This window comes from Salvelinus namaycush, unplaced genomic scaffold (genome assembly GCF_016432855.1).
Source record: "Salvelinus namaycush isolate Seneca unplaced genomic scaffold, SaNama_1.0 Scaffold246, whole genome shotgun sequence".
Lineage (NCBI taxonomy): Eukaryota > Metazoa > Chordata > Actinopteri > Salmoniformes > Salmonidae > Salvelinus > Salvelinus namaycush.
In genome coordinates, this window is record NW_024059297.1 from 140,321 (window position 1) to 164,373 (window position 24,053).

At 42.2% G+C, this 24,053-nt stretch overlaps 1 protein-coding gene across 2 annotated transcripts in view; it reads right to left on the reverse strand.

Annotated features, from left to right (window-relative positions):
• The window catches only part of LOC120038984 (extended synaptotagmin-2-B-like), a 45,255-nt gene extending 25,006 nt beyond the window's left edge, over positions 1-20,249 (reverse strand). For both annotated transcript variants that reach the window (XM_038984509.1, XM_038984508.1), the window contains exons 1-7: positions 20,113-20,249; positions 19,388-19,808; positions 4,638-4,679; positions 3,603-3,737; positions 3,140-3,216; positions 2,983-3,055; positions 1,886-1,975 (exon numbers count right to left, since the gene is read on the reverse strand). In XM_038984509.1, the coding sequence (XP_038840437.1) occupies positions 1,886-1,975; positions 2,983-3,055; positions 3,140-3,216; positions 3,603-3,737; positions 4,638-4,679; positions 19,388-19,801 (831 nt within the window). In that variant the 5' untranslated portion in view covers positions 19,802-19,808; positions 20,113-20,249. The remainder of the gene's footprint in view (positions 1-1,885; positions 1,976-2,982; positions 3,056-3,139; positions 3,217-3,602; positions 3,738-4,637; positions 4,680-19,387; positions 19,809-20,112) is intronic.
• Positions 20,250-24,053: the final 3,804 nt, after the last annotated feature.

The following is a 24,053-nucleotide window of genomic DNA, read 5'->3' on the forward strand; positions in this document are numbered from 1 at the left end:
CTTTGGTTATGACCGCATGGCAGGAGAATGCTGCAGCATCAAACAGTCCTGGTGAGGCCTTTTATCCTGGCTGGCTGCTCTGCTCTACTTTCAAACACACAGCCGCTACGCTACGTAGCCACAGCAACGCTGCTCACATTTCCACCACACACTTGGCACGCTCCTCCCTCGCCTCGAGCTCAGACGGGGCACTGTTTACCAGCCAGTTGAATAGGCTGTCATACCTCACTGATGGTAACTCTGAGAACAAACGTCTACACAACTCAGGGGACAGATAGACTGTCTGTCAGGGTAGAAGGGCAGGAGGAGTATGAAGGCACAACGGTTTACAGGTAATACCTTCTTCAAGGGGCGGTAAATTCAAAAACAAATTCAAGACAGGGTAGAGGGGTGGACCTTACATTCATTCTTAAGAAGGTCTCCATGACTGGACCACAGGTCAGAGGCCATTGTGGACAAGAACCATGTGCTCTATAGCAGTCTAGCCTGGTCCCAGATCTGTCAAGACAGCACAAACAGATCTTGGACCAGGTTAAAAACAGTCCAGTTGAGATAGCAGAACTCCAGAGGTTAAAATAAGACTTAGATGGCTGTCTGTCACTCTAAAGGGCTCTCATTACACCCCAGTCTTTATCCCATGACTTCTAACCAGGCCTCTGACTACATCAGGGGGAAATAACTGTGGCTCTGGCTCAGCCTGGTCTGTGTTTATAGGGATGATGACAGTCTCTATCCCTGATGCAACATATCTATTCAAACTGTACTGTATTATACTATATAAGTGCATCACAGCTCTGATACTAACAGTGAATTGGATTATGTTTTACAATGAGCGTACAGTTATAGACTGGCTGGGAAAATGCAGGATGTTATTGTAGTCATCAAGACTAGCAGGACTGGACTGTGTGAAGATTATCAAATTTAACTAAACTGGCAAGAAATAATTCAACTCCGCTCACAGCATTGGTCCAACACTAACTGACTGTAGTTCATTAAGGGGTTTTAAGATGTATTAGGCCAAGAGGGGAGAGTTGTATGAGATGGTATAGACTGGATGTCCGGCTGATTTACCATAGACCTTTACTGAGTAATAACAAGGCAATGAGCATAGAGGAAAGTCTATATAAATCCTACCCAATGAGAAAGACGCAGCCTCGACAGCATAAGAGCACAGAGGAGGCTTAAGATAAAGCAAATCTGCTCTCCCCACCCAGACACAGAGGCGATATGACCGAGACAGAGGCGATACGACCCATATCTTGACAATAACACAGCAATGCTCCTTGAGACCCATAACTTCACACCACTAAAAATAAAACATCTATTGTCAAAAAGACAAACGACGTGTGACTACTGGACTGGTAATCAACACCGCCCCAAACTGGGTCTGTTTAAAATAAGACCTGAGTATTATTACCCATCTAGGAAATATATCTAAGCTATTGTACACCAGTTCATTATCTTTTCAGCTGTAATGAATCCAGCAGGAAGCTACAGTGCCCCCTCATTGTCCTTTTACTGGAATGTACCATCCTCCTAAGGGACCCCATATCAAACCCTCAATCTATAACACATGCTGACCCACAGGAAGACAGCTGCTAAAGAGCAGGGTATCGACTAAGGCTGAATCTCAAACAGCACACTATTCACTATAAAGTGCACTACTTTTGTCCAGGGCCCATCAAAAGTAGTGCACTATAAAGGGAATTGGTAGCCATTTGTGTTGCAAGCCTAATTATAATTAGTCTTGGTGGGAATGGGCTTTCTGGAACAGGAGCTCAATATAACATCCTTCACATCCAGCGGTCTGCTGACCATTCCCTCCTCAGAGGTTCCAACCACTGCAGTAGTTCTAGAATAAGTCAAAATGGCTGACAATACTTACAGGCTTCTTCAGGAAGAAAACTGACAGGGCTCCGATCAATGGCATGTCTCCGAGCAGGGGCTCCATGACGACCCTCAAGACACCGTGAAGCTGCAGAAAACGTGCCAATCAGTGACTTTTCAATTGCAGATCATTGTAACATACAATTTATAGGTCTCTATCTTATTACATAGGAAACAGCGGTACAATACACTTTTGATTAATCTATTTGACAAATTCTACATGACTGTCTTGTTGTCTCAAGGAAAAGTCTGACCTGTTGTATTACTAAATGTTCCACTACTTTTATTAGTATCCATCCTGACTGAAGTGACTCTTTACTCAGAAATGTAGACTGTCTAGAGCTCCAAATTTGAATGCAAGGACAAGCAATTAAACACAGAGTCATCCCTTAACATGCAATGGAAATATTGGACATTTTCAATACCCATACTGCCATACTGATTAACCATACTGCCATACTGATTAACCATACTGCCATACTGATTAACCATACTGCCATACTGATTAACCATACTGCCATACTGATTAACCATACTGCTGTAGTCTTATTCTCACATTTACTCAAAACAGTGGCTTGGTCAGAATCAAAACATATGAGATTGCAGGTTGCCACATTTAAGGGCTTCATTCTGAACAAAAATGGTTACAGTGAAAAGCCAGCCATCTATTAGGAGCCAACAAAACCGTATGAAATCTGGACTGATTCCAAAACAGCCTAACAGATTTGAGACTGCAGTCTCAAATCTGGCCAATCAGAATGGGTTCGCAATGATTACTGTAGACTACCCTGCAAACAACTGTCTCGCTCTGATCAGCAAATATGCTGGTTGTTTGCAAGGGCAACCTCTTGTAATGTTGTATAATCAACCTTCACCCTTATCTATGAAGTGTCAACATATTATGTAAAAAAAAAAAAATGTAATTTTCATAATGCATAGCCAAATACGGAGGTGGCTAATGGTTAGTCTCATGCACCAGACAGATTTTCATCAAGCTTGGTAGGTCTGGTATATCAACTGAATAGTCAGAGAAAGTCACAACATTACCCAATAGAAAGTAGTGTATGCATGTGTATGATATAAAAACATGACTACCTGTATACTTTTTATACCAGCTCTGCAGTAGTATTTCTTGATGTCAACATCAATCTCTGTATTTCCAACAAAGCTGAAAATAAAAATAAAAATAGTCTTGATATATAATGATATAAAAAAGTATCTCCAAATTGAACCACAGTGCATGTGACTATACCTAATCTCCAGGTCCATTATAATCTGTCGTTTGTCCACATTCTCAGTGTACACTTTGACCCCGTTCACCCTTAGAGGCTGTAGAGAGAGAAGGAGAGAAAGATGGAGGGAGAGAGGGGGGAGAGGAAAGGATGACAAAGCAGAACCCAATGGTTGACAGGTGCCTCTGTGTGCTCAAACCCAAACCGCTTGTCCAACCATACTTCAAGCATGTGTTTCCTAAGTTCCCTTACAAGGTTAACAAGTTTGAAAACTTACACACAGGAAAAATTGCTGGACATAGTTGATAGGGCTAATGACAGTAAACAACAATAAAACACCTATGAACTATATTATACAGAATAAACACCTACAGCATATAACAAGATATAGAACATTTTCCACACTGCTCGACATAACAGTAACATTGACCCCAGAACTCATCACTGGAAACATACATGTATATCTAAACGCCTCAGTCTCACCTTGTCCCCCATGTCGATCTTGGTGAAGCAGAAGGAGCTGAGGTGAGCGTTAGCCCCCTTCACAGCCGGCTCAATGGTCTCTCTGAACAGCTTGTCAACAAACTGACAGATGTATGGCCACATCTGTTTCACTGTCTGGGGAGGGAGACAGAGAGGAAGACTCAGGGTTACACAGGTCATATTCTCAAAGCTCAATGTCTGACAGAGACACTACATAGGTAATGGCCCTGTTCTCTGCATGGTTTGATTGAATAAGACTTGAATTAAGATAAGAAATACTTTATTTTCCAGAGGGAAAATTCTTAGCATAATCTTGTCATAGATAATAGGTAGGAAACGCCCTCATAATTGCCTAACACACATAACATTACCTCAACTGACACATCTATTTGGTTTGGGTGTGGCCCTAGTGTAGTTTATGGGCTCTACTTTAAGTACTGATGCATGAACTCCTTACCAAATAAACCTACTACAAAAACAATAGCATCTATAACACTCCTGCAAAACAAATAGAGCTCAATCTCTCGTTTTATTATCTAATGTGTCTTTGAAACATTGTGGACTAAATCCCTATACGTCTGGTTTTTACAGTAACTGTAAGAGTAATGACTCCTCCCAGTTCCTGGAGTTAGAAGGGTCCCCAGGGAGGCTGGTACTGGAGCTGGGTTAGCAGAGCTCCAGATAAGGGCCTATTTATAAGAGGATGCTGCCCTCCCGCCCGCTTCCCTGCCTCCACACTGTACCACTTATCTAGAGCAGGGCAAGTGCTGCTGCCGGGAAAGTTGGTATTGGACAGGGTTCAAATACTATTTGAAATCATTTCAAATATGTTATCTGTGCTTGACTGAGCTTGCCTGGCTTGATGGACCAATACGATAGTCCCAAAACTGCAAAAACCCACTAATCTGGCACTCTAGGCAGGCTAGATGAAACAAAGTATTTAAACGATTTTGAACGTATTTGAAAGATCGTATTTGAACCCAGGTCTGGTTGGTGTACTGTAGGACAACGCACTGCAGTGAAGACGTTCAGTACCTTGTTGAGCCATTCCACTCGCTCCACATCTGGAAAATGAACCTGGAATGAAGAGAATAATGGATCAGTTCATATTCGTTCAAAATGTGAGCTGTCTGCAGAGATGCTGTGGGGTAGATGAAAACAAATGTCACAATGTCATTACAGGTTGGTCAACAGTTTGACATTAAAACAGACATTCAATAAAGACTATAGGGACAATAGTCTAACACAAGTGACATATTGACAGGATCAAATAAAATCTGTCACATTCTTCGTAAACAACAGGTGTAGACTAACAGTGAAATGCTTACTTAAGGGCCCTTCCCAACAATGCAGAGAGAAAAGTTACATTAATACAAGGAATACATACACAATGAGTAACGATAACTTGGCTACATAAAACGGGATACACCTGTACTTTGAGTTGTATGATGATTGTATACTAGTAATACAGTCTAATTACATCTATATGAAAACACAACATATCACCTTCGTTTGGTTTGGTAGTAGTGTTTAATGGTGCTAAAGCAGCACGTCTAAAGCTCAGATGAAAGGGCTGATTCTGTGCATTGATTCAAAGACGAGGCTGCAGTATTTGGGGTCTCAGGCTGACAGCATGAGAACAGCACCAAGCCGCTCAGAGATAGCTGAGGCAGGGAGTCGACTGTGACAGATAAGCAGTTGGATTTACATAACTACCAGACAGACAGAGCTTCTGCAGGCAGGCTTAGGCTGAGTCCCAAATGGTACGCAATTCCCTATATACAGTGCATTCGGAAAGTATTCAGACCCATTTCATTTTTGCACATTTTGTTACGTTACAACCTAATTCCATAATGGACAATAGTTTTTTCCCCTCATAAATCTACACACAATACCTCATAAGGACAAAGCAAAAAGAGGTTTAGACATTTTTGCAAATGTATTAAAATTAAAACTGAAATATCACATTTACATACAGTACCAGTCAAAAGTTCACACACCTACTCATTCAGGGGTTTCTTATTTTTACTATTTTCTACACTGTAGAATAATAGTGAAGACATCAAAACTATGAAATAACACATGGAATCATGTAAACAAAAAAAGCGTTAAACAAATAAAAATATATTTTATATTTGAGATTCTTCAAATAGCCACCCTTTGCCTTGATGACAGATTTGCACACTCTTGGCATTCTCTTAACTAGCTTCATGAGGTACGCTTTTCCAATATTCTTGAAGGAGTTCCCACATATGCTGAGCACTTATTGGCTGCTTTGCCTTCACTCTGCAGTCTAACCCATTCCAAAACATCTCAATTGGGTTGAGGTTGGGTGATTGTGGAGGCCAGGCCATCTGATGCAGCACTCCATCCCTCTCCCTCTTGGTCAAATAGCCCTTACACAGCCTGGGAGGTGTGTTTTGGGTCAATGTCCTGTTGAAAAACAAATGATAGTCCCACTAAGCGCAAACCAGATGAGATGGCATATCGCTGCAGAATGCTGTGGTAGCCATGCTGGTTAAGTATGCCATGAATTCTAAATAAATCACTGACACTGTCTCCAGCAAAGCACCCCCACACCTCTTCCTCCATGCTTCACGGTGGGAACCACACATGCGGAGATCATCCGTTCACCTACTCTGCGTCTCACAAAGACATGGCGGTTGGAACCAAAAATCTCAAATTTGGAAAAAGCACAGATTCCCACCAGTCTAATGTCCATCGCTCATGTTTCTTGGCCCAAGCAAGTCTATTTTTATTGGTGTCCTTTAGTAGTGGTTTCTTTGCAGCAATTCGACCATGAAGGCCTGATTCATGCAGTCTCCTCTGAACAGTTGATGTTGAGATGTGTGTTACTTGAACTCTGAAGCATTTATTTGGGCTGCAATTTCTGAGGCTGGTAACTCTAATGAACTTATCCTCTGCAGCAGAGGTGACTCTGGGTCTTCCTTTCCTGTGGCAGACCTCATGAGAGCCAGTTATCATATATGTAGAAAATAGGAAAAATAAAGAAAAACCATGGAATGAGTAGGTGTCCAAACTTTTAACTGGTACTGTAAGTATTCAGACCCTTTACTCAGTACTTTGTTGAAGCACTTTTTGCAACAATTACAGCCTTGAGTCTTTTTGGGTAGTGCACTACAAGCTTGGCACACCTGTATTTCGGGAGTTTCTCCCATTCTCCTCGGTAGATTCTCTCAAGCTCTGTCAGGTTGGAAGGGGAGCGTTGCTGCACAGCTATTTTCAGGTCTCTCCAGAGATGTTCAATCGGGTTGAAGTACGGGCTCTGGCTGGGCCACTCAAGGACATTCAGAGACTTATCCATGACAATGCAGGAGTGGCTTCAGGACGTGTGCTTAGGGTCATTGTCCTGTTGGAAGGTGAACCTTTGCCCCAGTCTGAGGTGCTGAGCGCTCTGGAGCAGGTTTTCATCAAGGATCTCTGTACTTTGTTCCGTTCATCTTCTCCTTGATCCTGATTAGTCTCCAAGTGGGCTGTCATGTGTCTTTTACTGAGGAGTGGCTTCCATCTGGCCACTCTACCATAAAGGCCTGATTGGTGGAGTTCTGCAGAGATGGTTGTCCTTCTGGAAGGTTCTCCCATCTCCACAGAGGAACTCTGGAGCTCTGTCAGAGTGACCATGGGGTTCTTGGTCAACTCACTGACCCGTCTCCCCCAATTGCTTGGCCCGGTGGACAGCTCTAGGAAGAGTCTTGGTGGTTCCAAACTTCTTCCATTGAAGAGTGATGGAGGCCCCTGGGTTCTTGGGGACCTTCAATGCTGCAGACATTTTCTGGTACCTTTCCCCAGATCTATTCCTCGACACAATCCTGTCTCTGAGCTCTACGGACAATTACTTACACCTCATGGCTTGGTTTTGATCTGACACGCACTGTCAAATGTGTGACCTTATATTAGACAGGTGTGTGCCTTTCCAAATCATGTCCAATCAATTTAATTTATCACAGGTGGACTCCAATCAAGTTGTAGAAACATCAAGGATGATCAATGCATTCAGAGCTCAATTTTGAGTCTCATAGCAAAGGGTCTGAATACTTACGTAAATAAGGTATCCGTTTTTTATTTTTAATACATTCGCAACTTTTTCCCCCCGCTTTGTCATTATGGAGTATGGTGTGTAGATTGATGAGGAAATGTTTTATTTATTCCATTTTAGAATAAGGCTGTAACGTAAAAAAATGTGGAAAAGGTCAATGGGTCTGAATACTTTCCGAATGCACTGTATAGTGCACCATATAGGGGATAGGGCACCTTTAGGAATGGACAAACATTCATGCCAAACACACACACAGATGTTTGAAGAGCAACCCTGGGCTCATTTTGAGGTAGAGAGATTAACTCAATGTGCACTGGGCAGGGTCCTTAGGATGTACTCGACACAGACTACATCAGTTCAATGATGAAAGGAACCATACTGTATCATAGTAGTGATGAAGTGTTACTTAAACTAGCATTGATGTGTATGTTTGGCTCATATGTAAGAGTCTCAGCATGACTCCCTGTATAAATAAATGTTAAAAGGCCTAGTGCAGTCAAAAACGTGATATTCGGCATCCCGAGTGGCGCAGTGGTCTAAGGCACTGCATCGCAGTGGCAGCTGTGCCAATAGAGAATCTGGGTTCGAGTCCAGGCTCTGTCGCAGCCAGCCGTGACTGGGAGACCCATGGGGCGGCGCACAATTGGCCCAGCGTCGTCCGGGTTAGGGGAGGGTTTAGCCGGCAGGGATGTCCTTGTCCCATCGTGCACTGGCGGGCCGGGCGCAGTGCACGCTGACACGGTTGCCAGGTGTACAGTGTTTCCTCCGACACATTGGTGCGGCTGGCTTCCGGGTTAAGTGGGCATTGTGTCAAGAAGCAGTGCGGCTTGGTTGAGTTGTGTTTCGGAGGATGCATGGCTCTCGCCCTTCGCGTCTCCCAAGTCTGTATGGGAGTTGCAGCGATTAGACAAGACTTACTACCAATTGGATACCACGAAATTGGGGAGAAAAAGGGGTAAACATTTTTTTAAATTTAAATGTGATATTCCTGTGTTTTATATACACTGAGTGTACAAAACATTAGGAACACCTTACTAATATTGAGTTTTCTGTTTCTCCATCCCAACTCAGACCACTCCCAGTCCTACCAACCCCTTTTGCCCTCAGAACAGTCTCAGTTCGTTGGGGCATGGACACAACAAGGTCTCAAAAGCATTCCACAGGGATGCTGGCCCATGTTGGCCCATGTTTTTAATCCCAGCCCCCGTCCCCGCAGGAGGCCTTTTGACTTTGATACCGTCATTGTAAATAAGAATTTGTTCTTAACTGACTTGCCTAGTTAAATAAAGGCTAAATAAAATCAAAATGTTGACTCCAATGTTTCACACAGTTGTGCCAAGTTGGTTGGATGTCCTTTGGGTGAAGGAACATTGAGGCACATGGGAAATTGTTGAGTGTGAAAAACTCAGCAGCATTGCAGTTCTTAACACACTCAAACCAGTATGCCTGGCACCTACTACCATACTCCGTTCAAAGGCACTTACATCTTTTGTCTTGCCCATTCACCCTCAGAATGGCACACATACACAATCCATGTCTCAAGGCTTAAAAATCCTTCTTTAACCTGTCTCCTCCCCTTCATCTACAATGATTGAAGTAGATTTAACATCAATAAGAGCTGCCCCAACTGGCAGCCCGCGAGCCAAGGTGGTTTTATTTGCCCCCTTCCAAGTTTTCTGAGTCAAAAAAACACAAAAAAACATTTTGTTGGTGTGGAATTTTCATTGCTGGACATAAGACTAAAAACACCAGGAAATCAGCGCCAAGTGATTTTAATTTAAGAAATCTGTTCCCAAGTCTTCCCACGCATAATTGAGACACGTGATAGTATACAAATGTAAGCAAGGTTTGAAATTATTTTGTTTTAGTGAAACATTACATCTGTTTGCAAATTGACCACAAGAACCCCAGTCTACAAATTAGAAGAAAAAATAAATAAAAATCAGTCCACGGCTGAATCTAGTTGATGATCCTTGGTCTATTTCATGGAAATAGTTCCTAATGTTTTGTACACTCAGTGTATATTTCCACACTAAATTGTTGGAATAATACTGTGAAATTGTGAAAATTATGATAATGCCCTTTTAGTGAAAGATCTGTTTGAAAAGACCGCCTGAAACTTCAGCCTGTTTTGGTGGGATGGAGTTTGTCTGCCTGGTGACAACACAAGTAGGTAAATTAGTTAGAGAGTTCCAAACCACTCTGCCAATAACAGCTTGTTTTCTGTTTCCCCATCCCAACTCAGACCACTCCCAGTCCTACCAAATTCTTGCTTGATAAATTGCTCTCGCGAAGAAGCTATTTTTATTTGACTGTAAGATCATGTTTATAAAACGCAATACCATGAACTCAAACCCAAATATCCTGGCATAAGTCTGCAGAATACTGTACAATGACATTTCTTTGTTTTCCTTGACAACTCCGATGCTGTGACACAATGAGGAAACCTATTCATTTCACAGATAAAAAAAAAAAGATACAAAAAAAGAGTTCCCCCTTCAATTACACGTTGCCAGACCACTTTCACTCCTTTTTAGGGTCTGTAGAATAACAGTAGAGGTTGCCTAGCAGCATATTCCAGCCTGCCTTGAGAGTGAGAGATCCCCACAGCTAGTGGAAAAGAAAAGCAGAGGTTCACAGTAATTCCTCACAGGAGGAAAGCCAGCAGCTCTGACTCATTGTCAAGCTATTTCCTGGTTTGACTGAACAGTCAGTCTGATGGAATATGGTTTCCAACCAACAGGCTCAGAGTGCATCAGCTTTAGTACCCCAGACAACACACCACAGTCAACAACAGAGTAGTCTGAATAACAGAAAACTGTCACACAATTAAACTGTGTGAAACTGTCACACAAGTCACAATGCAACTGCTAAAACTCTTTCTGATTCTGAACAAACTTGTCAGATATTTAGAAAACTCATTCAACCCTGACTAATCTTAGCCAGTATGAATATACTGAATAGCTCATGGAGCTGTGTCTTATCAATGTATGTAAATATAATACTAATCTCATATCTCAGCAGCCATGAAGTGGAGCAATGTGGTCATCCCTCTCCTTATGACAGCTCATGGGAGAATCAAGCTGGGATGTTTCCCAAATGGCAACCTATTCCCCATATTGTGCTTAGAAACCTGGTTAAAACAAGTGCACTATATAAGGAATAGGGTGCCATTTGGGAAGAAGCCCTTCTGACAGCCCATGGGAGTCGTTCTGGCCTGGTGGAACCACAATCCCACAGAACAGCTGTTTAGAAATCCAGACCAGGGCAGCTAGATAGGGGTCATCGTCTCCTTCACTCACACACTAACACTATGCAATACCATGCTAAAATCAGTGGACATTTACCATTAGAGGACTAATTTATGAGTTTACAGTATATTACAATTTCATTTTCTGTATAACAAAAATGAAATTGTAATATACTGTAATGGTGCTAGACACGGCAATACAAACCGTCTTGCTCTCACCAGCTATTTACATTTTGTTGGGTAGGAGAGAACAGAACATGTGACTGGTGGTTCCCTCAGAATAATGAATTTGTGACAGAGGTCAGTATTATTATAGCCTAGTACGAACCGTCCTGATCTCGCGAGCTTAAGACGAGGCTAGTATTATTATATCAGATTGCCATGGCTTCACCAAAACAAAGGTCCTAGTGCCATGAAACTATCACACATGCACTCATATATTCTGTTCTGTTACGAGGTCAAAAGTGACTCTGACACAGGCCCTAACTGTGTCAGAGGCATTACAGATCAGGTCAAAAGTGACTGCTTCAATTTCCAAGGGAGATTCTCATTTGTCCTCTCTCCTCCATGACCCGGAAACCGATAAGTGGTTGAGGAGAGAGCCAATTCGTTTATAGGCGAACAAATGAGGTTGCTCCCCTTCTCCATTACCTACTCCAGAGGATTCACAATAGTATCCTCACGGCAGGTAGCGCAGAAGTGTTTTATAATCATCCACATCCCCTTTAAAATCAGCTGTTGTCAAAGGAGAAAAGCTAGCACACATTTAAAAGTTTTACGCTAATTATCTTTTAATCTATAAAAATGCCTTGCACAACTACCTACAGAACATTTGTTTATCATTTTACACATTTATTTTGGTATTCCACCCGTAACTGTAATTTGACTGATGACGCACAAGTGGAAAAGGAGAGTCATTACATACAAGCGCATTTGTTTCCTCTACTCGATTACCTTTGACATTTTTCAAAAAGAGGCAAGGACAGGAAGGAGTTAGCAAAACCAATTAAGAATCGTCCAACTCAATCAGAAGATGCACATTCAGCAATTTCTGTACCATGGAAAATAGTCAGGTCAGTCGGATAGCAATATATCATTGGTGGACAGTCAATAGCGCAGGACAAGTCATACTATATCACAAGACAGTTGTTCCCACCTATATTTAGGCCCTCAGGGTGGTGTGGGGCGGGACCCATAATCACCACAGGAGCCAAAGAGAGCCATTGTGGGGAGTATCAAATCACAGGCAGAACTTCACGGGCCTTTGTGGAAAATGATCTACAGTATGGCAATTACATAGTAACGGAATTATGCTGAGATTGAGATTATTTTAAAATGTATACCAAACAAAAACCATTGATTTAACAAAACCATACAACGCTATGCACAATGAGTACTTAACAATTTACATTAAAAGTTTTAGAAAAAACATTTACAGGAAGAACTGTGGGAATAAAGTTGTAACAGAATAAAACTGAGGGAGATTTTACCATAATTCTATTACCAAATTTTGCATCCGTATAATTTTTCCAGTAAATGTTTTTTAAGCAGCAAATAGAGTTGTATGGTTTGTTAAACGTTGAAATCAATGGTTTTAGTTTAGCAAACATTTTAAAGTGAAAAATCTGAGTCTCAGTGGAATTGCCCAGTATGTACCATACCATTAGAGCAACTAGAGCAGAACTAGATCACACACAACAGTGCATTCGGAAAGTATTCAGACCCTTTCACTTTTTCCACATTGTTACATTACAGCCTTATTCTAACATTTATTAAATCGTCCCCCCCCCGCATCAATCTCCACACAATATCCAATAATGACATATCCTATTTTTGCTTTTAGAAATTTTAGCAAATTTATTACAAATAAAAAACTGAAATAACACATTTACATTAGTATTCAGACCCTTTACTCAGCACTTTGATGAAGCACCTTTGGCAGCAATTACAGCTTCGAGTCTTCTTGGGTCTAATGTTACAAGCTTGGCACACCTGTATTTGGAGAGTTTCTCACATTCTTCTCTGCAGATCCTCTCAAGCTCTGTCAGGTTGGATAGGGAGCGTCACTGCACAGCTATTTTCAGGTCTCTCCAGAGACGTTCGATCGGGTTCAGGTCCGGGCTCTGGCTGGGCCACTCAAGGACGTTCAGAGACTTGTCCCGAAGCCACTCCTGCGTTGTCCTGTTGGAAGGTGAATCTGTGCCCCAGTCTGAGGTCCTGAGCAGATTTTCAAGGATCTCTCTGTACTTTGAGGGGACAAGTCTCCCTCAATCCTCACTAGTTTCCCAGTCCCTGCAGCTGAAAAACATCCCCACAGCATGATGCTACTACCACCATGCTTTACCATAGGGATGGTGCCAGGTTTCTTCCAGACGTGACACTTGGCATTCAGGCCAAAGAGTTCAATCTTGGTTTCATCAGACCAGAGAATCAAACCAGAGAATCAGACCAGAGAATCAAACTCCAAGCGGGCTGTTTTATTTATTTTATTTAACTAGGTAAGTCAGTTTAGAACAAATTCTTATTTACAAACCCTAACCCCTATTGGACACCCAATCATGGCCGGATGTGATACAGCCTGGAATCGAACCAGGGTCTGTAGTGACACCTCTAGCACTGAGATGCAGTGCCTTAGACCGTTGCGCCACTCGGGAGCCCGGCTGTCATGTGCCTTTTATTGAAAAGTGGCTTCTGTCTGGCCACTCTACCATAAAGACCTGATCGGTGGAGTGCTGCATAGATGGTTGTCCTTCTGGAAGGTTCTCCCATCCCCACAGAGGACCTCTGGAGCTCTGCCAGAGTGACCATCAGGTTCTTGGTCACCTCCCTGACCTTCTCCCCCGATTGTACAGGAAGAGTCTTGGTGCTTCCAAACCTTTTCTAATAAAGAAGGATGAAAGCCACTGGACCTTCAATGCTGCAGACATTTTTTAGTCCCTTTCCCAGAACTGTGCCTCGACACAATCCTGTCTCGGAGCTCTATGGACAATTCCTTCAACCTCATGGCTTGATTTTTGCTCTGACATGCACTGTCAACTGTGGGACCTTATATAGACAGGTGTGTGCCTTTCCAAATCACGTCCAATCAATTGAATTTACCACAGGTGGACTCCAATCAAGTTGTAGAAACACTTCAAGGATGATCAATGGTAACAGGATGCACCTGAGCTCAATTTCAAGTCTCATAGCAGGATCTGAATATTTATGTAGACATGGTATTTTAGTTAATTATTTTGTATACATTTTCAAAATGTATAAAAACCTGTTTTCACTTTGTCATTATGGGGAAAAATGGAATTTAATCAATTTTAGAATAAGGCACAAAGGTAACAAAATGTGGAAAAAGTAAAGGGGTCTGAATACTTTCCCGAATGCACTATATTGTATACAGACAACTCAGGAAAGGGATTTAATCTTACGGTAGTAAATACACATAGTAGGCTAATTTAACAAGGCTCTAAATCACCTTGTAAAACTAACTTCACATAGGCCTAAGTGTCCTCCCTCTTCAGTGACAACAAACTTTCATTTGTTTGCTTAAGTTACTGATTTGCCTGCCTGCTTAGAAGACACTGTGTGTGACACACCTCTGCTCTTGGTAAGTCACAAAGCACAGGGCCACAAGCTAACAATACAGGCCTAGCAAATAGAACATGATAGGTCTACTGGAACGTTTGAAATGTGATACAAATATCTAACCGTTATCAACTCAAATTCAAGCCTGTAAAAGCTTTGAGATGCTTCCGTCACAGCTCTCTATTTTGCTGTGTGTGTTTTCCCTACATCCATAAACTCGTCACAGTCACATTATCCAGTGAGTGAGCACTGTGATGAGTGGACTGTCTTTTTCTCCAAAGTCACTGACAGTCTCATCACTCCCATGAGAGGAGACTGTGTGTGGAGGGGGTCTGGGTCATATGCAACAGCAGTACATGACTTCTGTTTGAACACGACTGCAGGTTTGAACGAGTTAAACAGGGCTTATTCTCTACTCCCTTTAGTCAGAGGCAGAACTCAAGAGCACAATGCTCTGTTCAACACTCATCGCTCCCATAAGACTGTGAAGGAAGTCACGGTCATAAAACAGCACAGGACCTGGATATTTGAAAGAATCAAACAAGGCCTATTCTCCCTGTAGTCAGAGGCAGAGCACAGCAGCATAAGGCTCTCTGTTCGACACACCACTGGACTGATTGCCCCACCCTTTGGCACATCACAGAGGGAGGCCCCACCCATGGCCATTATGACACACCATTAGAGAGCATAACAGAACAAGAGAGAGAGAAACCTCTACTCTATATAGACCATTTGACTAGACCAGTGCTTCCCTATGGTACACGGAACCCCAAGTAGTGCATGTTTTGGTTTTTGCCTTAGCACTACAAAGATGATTCAAATAAATCATCTAATCATCAAACTTAAATTATTTGAATGAGCTGTGTAATGCTAGGGTAAAAACCAAAGCATGCACCCTTTGGGGTCCAGAGTACCGAGTTTGGGAAACGCTGGACTAGACCTATATTTTGGAGGATGTATTTTGCAACACTTTAACAGTTTTTTCCCCTTGACAGCTTTACCTAATTACAGTCCAGCGATCCTGTTGTAAAAGAACTGAGGCCCAGTCAACCAGGGACAGACATGCCAGTCATGAACAGATTTATACTGACCTGAGCTCTGCCCTCAGATATCAATCGTCTGTCTTTTAAAAGGTTTCAAACTTTGAGTGCAGTGTACATTATCTTAACATATTGTTTAGTGAAGACAGAAAGCAAATTTGCCAATCTTAAGATTGCCAACTACTACTTGCATTGTTTTTGTGCATTATGTTTTTTATTTATTTATTTATTTACCGTTATTTTACCAGGTAAGTTGACTGAGAACACGTTCTCATTTGCAGCAACGACCTGGGGAATAGTTACAGGGGAGAGGAGGGGGATGAATGAGCCAATTGTAAACTGGGGATTATTACCATATGTTCACAAAAGGATAACATAATATGATAACATAAAGCTTCACAGTATATCATAATAGCAATATTGTAATATGTTAACATGATATTCAAATGTACTGTACATATACACTACCATTCAGTTTGGGGGTCACTTAGAAATGTCCTTGTTTTTGAAAGAAAACCACATTTTTTGTCCATTAAAATAACATAAAATTGATCAGAAATACAGTGTAGACATTGTTAATGTTGAAATTACTATTGTAGCTGGAAACGACAGATTTTTTATGGAATATGTACATAGGAGTACAGAGGCCCATCATCAGCAACCATCACTCCTGTGTTCCAATGGCACGTTGTGTTAGCTAATCCAAGTTTATTATTTTAAAAGGATAATTGATCATTAGAAAACCCTTTTGCAATTATGTTAGCACAGCTGAAAACTGTTGTCCTGATTAAAGAAACAATAAAACTGTCCTTCTTTAGACTAGTTGAGTATCTGGAGCATCAGCATTTGTGGGTTCGATTACAGGCTCACAAAGACTTTCTTTTGAAACTCGTCAATCTATTCTTGTTCTGAGAAATTAAGGCTATTCCATGTGAGAAATTGCCAAGAAACTGAAGATCTCATACAACACTATGTACTACTCCCTTCACAGAACAGCGCAAACTGGCTCTAACCAATAGAAAGAGGAGTGGGAGGCCCCGGTGCACAACTGAGCAAGAGGACAAGTACATGAGTGTGTCTAGTTTGAGAAAGACGCCTCACAAGTCCTCAACTGGCAGCTTCATTAAATAGTACCCGCAAAACACCCGTCTCAACGTCAATAGTGAAGAGATGACTCCAGGATGCTGGCCTTCTAGCTAGAAAATACAGTTCTTGGGAAGTGTGTGCTTCTTTCTGTCAAATTGTTTTAACAAAACAGTCCACAAAACTACCACATCGCCTATCATGCCTCATTCCAGGCATATTTGCTGAAACAACTAGCATGCCTGTGTCCCAAGTAGCACCTTATTCCCTTTGTAATGCACAGGGCCTATAGAACTCTGGTTAAATGTAGTGACCTATGTAGGTAATAGGGTGCCATTTTGGACACAGTCAGAGAGGGCATGGGTCACCGACACCAAGGCCTGCTGCATTTGTTTAATAAAGCTCCAACAATTGTATCGTGGATCACATCACAATCAATGCCACCACTCCTGACAGACAGTGCTTGTTTCTTACTAGTGATTTTCTAAATGTCAGACTCTGGAGCAGGTTTCTGACAATAACCAAGACAAGTTGTGTCTGGAATTGATTGTGCTATATACTTAACCAAAGCTGCCTGTACTTGCCCTAGCTTAGAGTGAAATGTCAAAACCTGTCAGATCTACAATAAGTACCCATTACAGGGCATAGAAATACCTGAATAAATTAGGTGGGTTCGGGAGAATAGAAAGTAATAATCCCATCAGATCACATAGCCTATCAGAGCCCTAGCACACACAAACTGCATAAGTATTCAGACCCTTTGTTTAGGCAACCCTAAACTAATTCAGGAGTAAAATGTGGCTTAACAAATAACATAATAAGTTACATGAAATCAATCTGTGTGAAATAATCAGGGTTGTCAAGATATTTGAATGACTAACCCTTCCTCTGTCCCCCATACATGCAACATCTGTAAGGTCCCTCAGTCAAGTATTGAATTTCAAGCTCCGATTCAACTACAAAGACCAGGGTCTTTCGAAAGCCTCATAAAGAAGGGCAGTGATTGGTATATGGGTAACAATAACAAATCAGACATTGAACATCTCTTTAAGCATGGTCAAGTTAATGATGCTGTGGATGATGTATTAAACCACCCAGACACATCAAAGATAGTCTTCCTTCTGAACTGAGCTGCAGGACAGGAATTAAACTGCTCAGTTATGTTACCATGAGGCCATTGGTGATTTTAAAAACAGCTAGAGTTCAATGATTGTGATGGGAAAAAACTGAGGATGGATAAATAACACTGTAATGACTCCACAAAATACAAATATACAGAATAAAAATATTCCAAAACATGAATCTTGTATGCATCAAGGCACTAAAGTAATACTGAAAAATATGTAATAAAACAAACACAGCAAAGGAATACACTTTTTGGCGTAAATGCAAAGCCTTATGTTTGGGGGCAAATCCAACACATCACTGAGTAACTGCCTCCTTATTTTCAAGCATGGTGGTGGCTGCTTGACATGGTACAGTATGGGTATGTTGACATCAGCAAATACTGGAGAGTTTTTGCAGAATAAAAAGAAACATGGAGCTAAACACAGGCAAAATCCTTGAAGAAAACCTGCTTTACACCAGGGACTGGGAGAGGAATTCACCTTTCAGCAGGACAATAAACTACAACACAAGGACAAATCTTCACTGAAGTTCGTTACCAAGAAGACAATGAATTTCTCAGTGGCCAAGTTACAGTTTTGACTTAAATCTGTTTGAAAATCCCCAAGATCTTGACAGAGCTTGAAGAATTGAGGGGGGAAAAAATATGGACAATTATTACACAATCCAGGTGTGCAAAGCTCTTAGACACCCAAGAAGGCTTACAGCTGATCGATGCGGTAAGGTGATTCTAACATGTATTGACACAGGTAGCTGAATACTTATGCAACAATTATACTTTAGTTATTTCATTTTTATTCGTCTTTAAAAAATATATATATATATAAATAATAATGTCTTCCACTTTGACAGAGTATTTTGTGTAAATTGTTTACAAAAAATTACAATTAAATCAATTTGAATCCCACTTTTTAACACAAAATGTGAAAAAATCCAAGTGGTCCAAATACTTTCGCAAGGCACTGTATATGTGCATAGCTACCTCAATTACCTCGTACCCCTGCACATCGACTCAGTACTGATACTCACTGTATATATAGCCATGTGTCACTTTTTATTTTTAATTGGATCTTTCTTTTATTGTTGGAAAAGGACCCGCATTTCACTGTTAGTCTACACCTTTCGTTTATGATGCATGTGACAAATTATTTGAGCATAAAACCATTATATATTTTTTTTACTTAAGCCAGTTATAAGGAGTTGGGTGGATCACCTCTTAGTGTCAGACTGTTGCTCGATTGATATATTGCCGAATCTCAATCTTTTGGAGTTCAGCCATATTCTCCTCCCTCCCTTATAGTATAACTAAACCAGGCCATCCTCAGAAGAAACTCAGAACTTCTCTGACACAGCAGGTACATGGGGTCAGTACAGATCTAGATAGCTACTCTGATTGCCATGGGCTATATGGACCGTTTACAATTCGACTGTCCATGAGGGCTGTTGAGCAGTATACTGTCAACCACAGTGATGTGGGGAAAGTGAACTGCGGTTTCAAGTTGTGAAACAATCACGTTGATTAGCAACACTAATCTGGATGGGGGGGATACCATTGACAAGACTATTCATCTGTAACACCTGACCAGGAAAAAAAGTTGTTAGCTATGTTAGAAGCTTTAAAATGTTTAACTCAATAAAACAAAGTCATTCTTACCCATGGTGGCAACTCAGAGGTCGACAAATGTTGTTTGACAGTTTTCTTTTCATGCTCCAAGAACGCCAAGGCACGGGTCAGTCTGTTGTTTTTATGCCCTTGATTTCTTCTCCACCAGAAAAAGATGGCAAGCCCTATTAGAACCCAACTGAAGCTGAACTCAAAATATCCCAACACATAAATGGGAAAAATAACGATGAAGGTCTTGGCAAATTTCATCCACATCCGAGTGGCGTCTGTGACGGAGGACTGTGGCTCATCTCCCAGTTCCACCGGGGCGATTGGGGTCGTAGGGCTGACTGGAGGGCTCGGCGTTGTCGGTCCATTTTCCTTGGCTGTTGTTGGTCCTGTGGAAATTGTCTTTCCAGAATCCGCTCCTTGAGCTCCACTGTTTGCCGCTGCCGCTCTTCTCATTTCCACTCTACAAAGAAGTTTCAGAATAGAGAAAGCAGAATAAGCGATACAGACATAAAACATTTTACATACACAATGTATATTCTACAATGTAACAACAACACGCTGACAAGTCAAAATGTTGTAACCACAGCCGCTGGAATAATTATGATTGATGTAATCATAGTAGTTAGTTCAGAGCGAAGGGCTCAGCGACCTGTCAATCTGCTCCGTGGTTTATGAAGGAGTTTCCTAACAGCCGCAAATTAACCGCTATTTCGCCAAACTTGTGTTAACCTTTTTTATTAAATAACATAAATACTCTTCCTCACCCGTTTCCGTATTCGACATCCGTAATCCTTTGAATTCAGTGTACCAGTCCCGTACACTGTATGGGTTCCTTCGACTAGTTAAGTTTCCAATGTAGCCCAATAATCCCTTAACCACATCCTGCTTTAGAGTGCGTTTCTCTTCTACACGCACACAACACAATATGACCAGCCCCCTTCTAATTTTTCTAACAGGAAATTGTCATTGTCAAGATAGGTCAAACACAGGGAGGGATTTTTGAAAATAGGATTTCCAAGCGCCATCTCGTGGATACTTGGCTCGTGCAGACTCGTACAGTGCAATTACTTATTATTCTGAACCAACAGAATAGTCTAATAATCTATTTTCCAACATCAAATATTTAGGGTTGCTATAAAAGTATGGTAGTACAACTAGTAGAGAGTATGGGATGCAGCAGTGGCTTTCTACTGTGTACTGTACCTGTCATCTATGATCACACCGTGCACAAAACATCATGTACTGAGGTATTTTGTCCACTAGATGCCAATAGAGACTTGAAACTGTGCTGTAGCCTATAACTAAGCACTATTGAATGTGCCAATTACCAGTTGGTAAGTTGCATGGATAATAGTAGTTGGAACAGATCATTCATTACCAAGGTATAATCATACTGAAATTATTAGAATGATAGATTCCAATGATCTAGGCTACAATATAGCGACCCTGTGATAGTATCACTGTCTACACAGTCCATTGCCTATGCCATATAGGATATTTTGAATGGGCTATCAGTTCAAATAGGTGACAGGACAGCAGTCCCTGAATGGTAGAGTATGATACAAGATGTCAAAGAATCTGATGGTCTTCGAATGTTGAAATGACAATGTATACATCTCCAGCTACATTAACCATACATGGAAGCTGATAGAGTATAGGTATAGACATCCTGAATAGAGCCCTCATAGGACTGATGCAGTGGATTAAATATATATGCGCAGTGCCCACTTATCCCAGAAGCCAGCAGCACCAATGTGTGGGAGGAAACACCTTACACCGTGTCAGCGTGAACTGTGCCCCGCCGGCCACAGGAGTCGCTACTGCACGATGGGACAAGGACATCCCTGCTGGCCAAACCCTCCCCTAACCCGGACGACGCTGGGCCAATTGTGCGCTGCCCCATGGGTCTCCCGGTCACGGCCGGCTGCGAGGGAGTCTGGACTCGAACTACTGCGCCACTCGGGAGGCCGCAGTGGGGTAAATACAACCACCATTGAAACACACAATTGTGTGGCATCCCTGTAGCCCTATTGACATTCATATAATCTGATACCATCTGATATGCTGATGCATGAACAAATATAATAAAATTATTCAATTTCTATGGCAGGAACAGTTCTATTCAAGAAATGCCTGCAATGGATTTAACTGATTGCAGTTGTAGGTGCATTGCTATATATCTCATATGTAGAATTTGAAGTGAATGTACAAGCTCTTTCTCTAGCCATCATCAAGCAAGGTACACTCTTAGAAAAAATGTTTCAAATCAAATAAAGTACAACAGGTGTAGACCTTTCCATGAAATGTTTACTTACCAACAATGCAGGTGTAAGAAAATAGTAAAAAAAATGTATTAAATAAATAAAGTAAAACCATTTTCAATAATAAGTAACACAAACAGTATCAAGTCAATGTGCGGGGTACAGGTTAGTCGAGGTAATTTGTACATGTAGGTAGTGGTAAAGTGACGATGCATAGAAAATAAACAGCGAGTAGCAGAAGAGTAAAAAGAAAGGGGTGGGGGGTCAAGGCAAGTATTCCGGGTGACGATTGTATTAATTGTTAAGCAGCCTTATGACTTGGTGGTAGAAGCTGTTAAGGAGCCTTTTGGACCTAGACTTGGCGCTCCGGTACCACTTGGCGTGCAGTAGCAGAGAAAACAGTCTATGACTTGGGTGATGGTAGACAATGACAATTATTTGGGCCTTCCTCTGACACCGCCTAGTATATAGGCCCTGGATGGCAGGAAGCTTGGCCCCAGTGATGTACAAAGATGTACGCACTACCCGCTGTAGTGCCTTGCGGTCGGAGGCCGAGGAGTTGCCATACCAGGCAGTGATGCAACCAGTCAGGATGCTATCGATGGTGCAGCTGTAAAACCTTTTGAGGATCTGAGGACCCATGCAGTCTCCTGAGGGGAATAGGTTTTGTCGTGTCCTCTTCACGACTGTCTTGGTGTGCTTGGACCATATTAGTTTGTTGGTGATGTTGGTGATGTTCCAAGGAACTTGAAGCTCTCAACCTGCTCCAATGCAGCCCCGTCGAATAGAATGGGGTGTGCTCGGTCTTCCTTTTCCTGTAGTCCACAATCATCTCCTTTGTCTTGATCACGTTGAGGGAGAGGTTGTTGACCTGGCACCACACGGCCGTGTCTCTGACCTCCTCCCTATAGGCTGTCTCATCGTTGTCGGTGATCAGACCTACCACTGTTGTGTCATCGGCAAACTTAATGATGGTGTTGGAGTCGTGCCTGGCCGTGCAGTCATGAGTGAACAGGGAGTACAGGAGGGGACTGAGCACACACCTCTGAGGGGCCCCTGTGTTGAGGATCAGCATGGCGGATGTGTTGTTACCTACCCTTACCACCTGGGGGCGGCCCGTCAGGAAGCCCATGATCCAGTTGCAGAAGGAGGTGTTTAGTCCCAGGGTTCTTAGCTTAGTGATGAGCTTTGTGGGCACTATGGTTTTGAACACTGAGCTGTATTCATTGAATAGCATTCTCACATAGGTGTTTCTTTTGTCCAGGTGAGAAAGGGCTGTGTGGAGGGCAATAGAGATTGCATCATCTGTGGATCTGTTAGGGTGTAATGCAAATTGGAGTGGGTCTAGGGTTTCTGGGATAACAGTGTTGATGTGAGCCATGACCAGCTTTTCAAAGCTCTTCATGGCTACAGATGTGAGTGCTTCTGGTCGGTCGTCATTTAGGCAGGTTACCTTAGTGTTCTTGTGCACAGGGACTATGGTGGTCTGCTTGAGACATGTTGGTATTACAGACTCAGACAGGGAGAGGTTGAAAATGTCAGTGAAGACACTTGCCAGTTGGTCAGCGCATGCTCGGAGTATACATCCTGTGAATGTTGACCTGTTTAAAGGTCTTACTCACAACGGTTGTGGAGAGCGTGATCACACAGTCGTCCGGAACAGCTGAGGCTTTCATGCATGTTTCAGTGTTGCTTGCCTCGAAGCGAGCATACAAGTGATTTAGCTCGTCTGATAGGCTCATGTCACTGGGTAGCTCGCGGCTGTGCTTCCCATTGTAGTCTGTAATAGTTTGCAAGCCCTGCCACATCCGACGAGTGTCGGAGCCGGTGTAGTACGATTTGATCTTAGTCCTGTATTGACGCTTTGCCTGTTTGATGGTTCGTCAGAGGGCATAGCGGGATTTCTTATAAGTTTCCGGGTTAGAGTAGAGTCCCGCTCCTTGAAAGTGGCAGCTCTACTCTTTAGCTCAGTGCGGATGTTGCCTGTAATTCAGCTTCTGGTTGGGGTATGTACGTACACTGTGGGGACAACATCATCAATGCACTTATTGATGAAGCCAGTGACTTATGTGGTGTACTCCTCAGTGCCGTCGGAAGAATCCCAGAACATATTCCAGTCTGTGCTAGCAAAACAGTCCTGTAGCTTAGCACCGAGTCACTGGTGCTTCCTGCTTTAATTTTTGCTTGTAAGCAGGAATCAGGAGGATGGAATTATGGTCAGATTTGCCAAATGGAGGGCAAGGGAGAGCTTTGTAGTCGTCTCTGTGTGTGGAGTAAAGGTGGTTTACTCCACTGGTTGCACATTTAACATGCTGGTGGAAATTTGGTAAAACAGATTTAAGTTTCCCTGCATTAAAGTCACCGGCCACTAGGAGCGCCGCCTCTGGATGAGCGTTTTCCTGTTTGCTTATGGCGGTATACAGCTCATTGAGTGCAGTCTTATT